This window comes from Chiloscyllium plagiosum, chromosome 17 (assembly GCF_004010195.1).
Source record: "Chiloscyllium plagiosum isolate BGI_BamShark_2017 chromosome 17, ASM401019v2, whole genome shotgun sequence".
Lineage (NCBI taxonomy): Eukaryota > Metazoa > Chordata > Chondrichthyes > Orectolobiformes > Hemiscylliidae > Chiloscyllium > Chiloscyllium plagiosum.
The window spans coordinates 67,374,290-67,380,062 of record NC_057726.1 but is presented as its reverse complement, the minus strand read 5'-3'; the positions used below and the strand labels follow the sequence as shown (position 1 = coordinate 67,380,062).

The window sequence follows — 5,773 nt, the reverse complement described above, 5'->3', positions numbered from 1 at the left end:
TCCCACATAATCCTAGGATATATCCCGTCGGACCGAGGGACTTGTCTATCCTCAAGTTGTTCAAAATGTCCAACACATTTTCCTTCCTAACAGGTATCTCCTCTAGCTTACCAGTGCGTTTCACATTGGTGTGCTGAATGCCTGCACCAGGATGGATCAGAATCCTGGTTGTAGGTTTGCTCGCTTATTTACCACCCCCTGAGAAAAAAATGACATCGCCACAGGAAATGATATCATGACAGGAAATGGCATCACCAACCCAAGGAAATCAAACATATCAATAGAAAGCAGGCTACACCACCAGTGCTTCACCTGGAGGCTCACTGAAGATGCTACATAGTATGGTGACGAAACGCCTCAAAATGAACCTTCCAGCTCAGCGAGCAAACCTATAACCAGAACCTCAACCTGAGCTACCAATCTTCTCAAAACTCGCTAATGGATCAGAATAGTTTGGTGGTGATATTAACTCCTTGGAACTTGACGTTGTCAACCACCTCTACTTCAGCCCCATTGATACAGACAGGAGCATGTCCTCCACTCCACTTCCTGAAGTCGATGACCAGCTCCTTCATTTTATTGACATTGAGGGAGAGATTGTTGTCTTTACACCACGCCATTAAGCTCTGTCTCCTTCCTGTACCCTGTCTCCTCATTGTTTGTGTCTCCTCACCACTGCGGTGGTGTCATCAGCAAATTTGGAAATGGAAAAGGAACTGAATTTGGCCACACAATTGTGAGTGTAAAGAGAGGATAGGAAGGGGCTAGGTATACAGCCTTATGGGGCACTGGTGTTGAGGATCATGGTGCAGATGGTGTTGTCGCCAATCCTTACTAATTGCAGTCTGTGGCTCCGGAAGTCAAGAATTCAGTTGGAGAGGTTGGAGCAGAGTCCTAAGTCTTGGAGTTTGGAGATGAGTTTTGTTGGAATTATGGTGTTGAAGGTGGAGTGAAAGTTAATAAGTAGGAGTCTGATATAGGTGTCCTTGTTATCCAGACGTTCCAGGGATGAGTTAAGGGCCAGGGAGATGGTGTCTGCCGTGGACCTGTTGTGACAGTAGGTGAATTGTGGTGGATGAAAGCAGTCTGGGAGGCTAGAGGTAATGTGTGCCATTACTAACCTCTGGAAGCATTTCATAATGGTTACAATAGATACTAATGACTTGGACCACAGTAAATAGGTGTGAAAGGCAGCTTGTGAGAGGGATACAAACAGCTCACATGTTTTTAAGTGAACAAAAAAAAAGAGTTTAACGTGGGAAAATGTGAAGTTGTTTGTTTATTTACCATCTCCTGAGAAAAAGAACAGGAAATGACATCACCATAGGAAATGATGTCACCACAGGAAATGACAAGAACAGTATGTTATTTAAATGGAGAAAAGCTGCAACCTAAAGGGGCTTAGGGGGGCACTTGTGCATGAAATACAGAAAGCTGGCACACAGAGGTAGCAGGTAATCAGGAAGGCTATTGGGACGCTGGCCCCTTATTTCAAGGGGGTTGGAGTATAGGAGTAGGGCAATCTTACTGCAACTATACAAGGAGCTGGTCAGACCACAGCTGGAGTACTGTGAGCAGATTTGGTCACGTTATTTAAAGAGCGATATTAATTTTGTTGGAGGCAGTTCAGAGAAGTTTCATCAGGATGATCCTGGTCTGGTCTTTATGAGGAAAGGCTAAATGAGTTGGGATTCTACTCCTTGGAGTCTAGAAGAACGAGTGGTGATCTCATTGAAAGATATAGGACCCTGAAGGGTTTTGACAGAGTAAATGCTGAGAGGATGTTTCTCCTCGTGGGAGAGTCTAGGACCAAAGCAGCATAGTCTCAGAATAAAGGGGCAGCAATGTAGACTCCGATGAGGAGAGATTTCTGATCTCAGTGGGTTGATAGAAAGGGATGGAGCTGATGTATGAACAGGCAGTAGGTGGGACTGGTCACTGAAGGAAATGCTGAGGGTGAGCTGTGTGTTGAGGCCAAGAGAGAAGTGATGGTCTGTGTAAATATAACAGGAACTACAGCCTGCCTGCCTGCCCTCTAACGTGCCTCGGAAGGATCTGATGCCAGGGCAATCTGTGTCCCGCAGGATTGCTCGTTCCTGTGGGACAAACCATCTCGGATTTGGCTGTGGGCCAAACAGAAGGCTTTGTGATGACTTTTGCTTTACAGTTGATGAAATACTTGACGTTGACTGAGGGATAAATATTGACCCGTACTCCAGCCATAATGACACGGCATTTGTAGCACCTTTCTGAATCATTTGATAGCAAAGTTTAATGTCTCATCTGAGCCACAGTGCAGTACACCCTCAATGGCTCACTGGAACAACGGCCTAGCTTTTTATGCAAAAGGTCCTTGGAGTAGGACTTGAGCCATAATGTTTGAAGTGAGACTGCACCTGTCACAGTCGGTTAGGCCCTGTGGGATATCCAGCTGCAGCTCCCAGCACGAGACAGATTTAGCCGAGAAGCTCGGTTATCACTCTGGCTGCATCCACCGGTCCCACACAAACTCCCGATCCTCAGTTACTGCGGGAGTCTCCTTTTTCCACAGCATTTCCTGACGGACCACTTACTGCAAACAGAGACCGAGAAATAATGTGAAAGAGTCTCGGTGAGAGCTAACTGGAATGTAAATGTGAAGATCTTCCCTACCAGACCATAATATTGCCAAGCGTGAAAATAAGAGCTGGATCTAATATTGATACCTTAGTTTGTCTTAACACATGATCTGGGAGAGCATAGAGGGAACTTTATTCTATACCCAACCTCATGCTGTCCTTGTCCTGGGAGTGTTTCTGTGGAACACTTCCAGTTGAATAGAGTAGAAACAGCTTTACTCTGTATCTAACCCACGGCTGTTCCTGTCCTGGGAGTGTTTGCTGGGGACAGTGTCAAGAGAGCTTTACTTAAGAGTCAGACAGTGTAGAAACAGGCCCTTCGGCCCACCATGTCTATGCTGACCAAACAACACCAGGCCACACTAATCCCACTCGCGTCCATAACCCATTTTGCCATGTCTTTTCTGGAGTATTGTGTGCAGTTCTTGTTGCCCTGTTATTAAAGTAGAGAGGGTTCAGAAAAATAATTTGCCAGGACTGAAGGATTTGAGTTATGAGGATAGGCTAGGACCTTTTTCACTGACACATAGAAGGTTGAGGGGTGACCTCGGAGAGGTTTATAAAATCATGAGGGACACAGATAACTTTGACCACTTGACTGGCATCATTTCCTCGGACTGTATCGAGCACTGTTCCATCTCTAGTTGGACTTTCTACATACTGACCCTCCCGGATTCAATTAAAAAATTCAAGCCTGCCTAATCCCTTCACACTCGGACAACTCCAGTTAAATCCCCTACAACTATAACCCTGTTCGTCTCACAGCTTTCTGTGTTACATATCTGCTCCTCTCTCTCTCTCTCTTTCTCACTCTCTCTCTCTCTCTCTCTCTGTCTGTCTGTCTCTCTCTCTCTCTCTCTCTGACTGTTGGGAGGCCTGTAGTATAATCTCAGCATGACAATTGGCTTTTTAAAAATTTTTAAACTAAATAGCCTCATTTGATGACTCTTCTAGGACATGCTCCCTCATTACTTTCTACTATCTATACAGCTTTACTCTATCTAGCCTAATATTTCATGGGGGACAATGTAAAGGGAGTTTACCTTCAGTTTAAAAGAGTAGAGGGTGCTTTACTCTATATCTAATTCTGTGCTGTCCCTGTCCTGGGGACAGTGTAGAGGGAGCTTTACTCTGTATCTAACCCCATGCTGTGCCTGTCTTGGGAGTGTTTGACCGGGGACAGTGTAGAGGGAGTTTTACTCTGTATCTAACCCCATGCTGTGCCTGTCTTGGGAGAGTTTGATGTTGTCATGGAGATATTTTCAGTACCGTTGACACCTGTTATTTCGCGAACACATCTAAATTGATGAGGAAACCCGAGGTATAGAGGAGTCACTGAGTCCCCATCTCTGACCTTTTCTCTTTTTTCCCTTACCCAGGTTCTCCTATGAAGAGTATAAGGAGACGGCTGATTGGTTGATGGCCCAGATTCCAATCCAGCCAAGGATAGCAGTGATCTGTGGGTCTGGCCTCGGGGGCCTCGCCAATTTGCTGAGTGACCAGACCATCATTCCATATGAGAAGATCCCCCGCTTCCCAAAAAGTACAGGTCAGTTCAGGGTGTGATCAGCACTGTTACTGACACACTGTGAGTCAGGCAGCACACACGCCCAACATCCAGTTACCCCCCCAATCCCTGCTGTCATTTCAGGGGTCAGGAACTGGCTTCGATTTTAACCCAGACACTGTTGGCGTGGGATGAGGGAATAAAAGTAGCTTCAGTGATTTTCCCTCATTGGACAAACTTTACACTCTGTGTATGGCATGGCAGCTCAGTGGTTAGCACTGCTGCCTCACAGCACCAGGGACCTGGGTTTGATTCCCGCCTCAGGCGACTTCCTATGTGGATTTTGCACATTCTCCCCGTGTCTGTCTGGATTTCCTCCGGGTGCTGCAGTTTCCTCCCACAGTCCAAAGATGTGTAAGTTAGGTGAATTGGCCGTGCTAAATTGCCCCATGGTGTTCAGGGATGTGTAGGTTAGGTGCATTAGTCAGGGGTAAATATAGAGGAATGGGTTTGGGTGGGAGACTCTTTGGAGGGTCGGTGTGGGCTTGTTGGACCGAAGAGCCTGTTTCCACACTGTAGGGATTCTACTGTCCAGTCCAGTCCAGTCAGAGCCAGAGTCATAAAGACAGACAGCACAGAAATGGACCCTTTGGTCCAACGCTTCCATGCCGACCAGATATCTTAAACTGACCTAGTCCCATTTGCCAGCATTTGGACCCTATCCCTCTAAACCCTTCCTATTCATATACCCATCAGATGCCTTTTAAACGTTGTACCTCCACCTCCACTGGCAGCTTGTTCAAGACACGCTCCACCCTCTGCGTGAAAAAGTTGCCCCTTAGGTCCCTTTTATATCTTTCCCCTCTCACTTTAAACCTACGTCCTCTAGCTTCGGACTCCCCCACCCCAGGGAAAAGACCTTGGTTATTCACCCTATCTATGCCCCTCATGATTTTATAAGCCTCTATAAGGTCACCCCTCAGCCTCCGATGCTCCAGGGAAAACAGCCCCAGCCTGTTCAGCCTCTCCCTGTAGCTCAGATCCTCCAACCCTGGCAACATCCTTGTAAATCTGTCATGTTTAACAACAGTCACTTGGAGTTTGAAGGTAATGTTTGATTCTACCCACTAAATCTGGCGAAACCCTTTTAGTTGCAGGTCATGCTGGCAGGCTGGTGTTTGGGGAACTCCGTGGGAAGCAGTGTGTCTGTATGCAGGGCCGCTTCCATTTCTACGAGGGTTACCCAATCAATGAGGTAAGTGTTTGTCTCACTTTGTACTCACCGGTGGCGGCCAGTTGGTGAAATCAGAGACACTGCAGATTCAGGCCCTGAGGACAGGGACAGGCGTAGCTCAGGGACCTCCTGTCAGTGTCAGAGGCCTGGCTCCACTAGCCAACCAGCTCCGAGAAACACCACCACCCAGCCCTGTCTAGGTAGCTGTATGGCAGGATCTCTCACTCTTCTTAGAGGTATCTAGAGGCCAGGTCATTATTCCGGCCCCTCATCACTGACCCCTGTCCCTTCATCACTCCCTCCCATCCCCTCACCACTGCTCCCCCACTCCCTCATCACTGACCCCGCCCTTTCATCACTGACCCCGCCCTTTCATCACTGACCCCGCCCTTTCATCACTGACCCTACCCCTCA

The 5,773-nt window shown here is 47.3% G+C and overlaps 1 protein-coding gene across 3 annotated transcripts in view; it reads left to right on the top strand.

The window, feature by feature from the left end:
* Positions 1-5,773, top strand: part of pnp6 (purine nucleoside phosphorylase 6) — an 81,318-nt gene that overhangs the window by 58,528 nt on the left and 17,017 nt on the right. For all 3 annotated transcript variants that reach the window (XM_043707372.1, XM_043707371.1, XM_043707373.1), the window contains exons 2-3: positions 3,998-4,167; positions 5,277-5,380. In XM_043707372.1, coding sequence (XP_043563307.1) covers positions 3,998-4,167; positions 5,277-5,380 — 274 coding nt within the window. The remainder of the gene's footprint in view (positions 1-3,997; positions 4,168-5,276; positions 5,381-5,773) is intronic.